General features: G+C 52.0%; 1 protein-coding gene across 1 annotated transcript; it reads right to left on the reverse strand.

Annotated features, from left to right (window-relative positions):
• Positions 1–15: 15 nt before the first annotated feature.
• Positions 16–731, reverse strand: LOC103399407 (inner nuclear membrane protein Man1-like). The gene is made up of 3 exons (XM_008338099.3): positions 522–731; positions 363–444; positions 16–246 (listed from the first exon to the last, which is right to left on the reverse strand). Exons 1-3 carry the CDS (start codon positions 691–693, stop codon positions 48–50), a joined length of 453 nt encoding a protein of 150 aa, XP_008336321.2. The 5' UTR covers positions 694–731; the 3' UTR covers positions 16–47.
• Positions 732–777: the final 46 nt, after the last annotated feature.

Raw genomic sequence — 777 nt, forward strand, 5'->3', positions numbered from 1 at the left:
TATGCTAATACTGAGGTTAGCAGTAAACCGCTACTACATATACGATGCTACGCAGAGTACTCATGTGATACTGTAGTACAACACGCTGGTCGTACTGGTGGTACTTGGAAGAGATATTCAGGAGCAGCGGAGCAGCGTACCTCCTTTGAGTTCTTGTCAACAGCGATGTGAACAATTCCATCGTTGTCACAGCACTTCTCCAGGATGGCCTCCTGGATGGCCAGGTCCCAGTTCTCCCCCACCTCCCTAAGAGGACACACAGAGGGAGAGATCGTCACATATTTATGCTGTAGCTTCAGTGAGTTGGAGGTGGTCTCTCTGAGGTGGTCTACAAAGACCTGCAGCTCAGTCAGGAAACTCACATGATTGGGTCAAACATGTTCCTGATTTTCAGACACGGCGTCAGGCTGTTGGGGGGGGAGTTCCTCCGGTCCAGAGGGAAGGCTGGAAACAGAAGACAATGTTGACAGAAACCAGATGAATATGACACCGAGCCTGGGCCACACGACCGTGTGCTTCACCTTTTCCCTGCCAGACTTTGGAGGGCATGGAGGTGCTCTTGTCACAGCTGAGCGAAGGCTGGATCCACCTCCAGACCATGAAGTCTGCACCCCCGACCCTCTGGGTCTCCGTCTGAATGCGAGAGTCGTTGGTGGACACGAAGCGGACGGCCAGCTCCCAGATCTTCTTCATCTTCTTCCTGTCAAGGCGACACAACAGTTTTATCTTCTACTTCTGTTCCGATTCTGATAACAACTGGTACCGATACAGGCCTGG

The sequence above is a fragment of the Cynoglossus semilaevis genome, unplaced genomic scaffold (assembly GCF_000523025.1).
Source record: "Cynoglossus semilaevis isolate Cse_v1.0 unplaced genomic scaffold, Cse_v1.0 C19029322, whole genome shotgun sequence".
NCBI classification, from domain to species: domain Eukaryota; kingdom Metazoa; phylum Chordata; class Actinopteri; order Pleuronectiformes; family Cynoglossidae; genus Cynoglossus; species Cynoglossus semilaevis.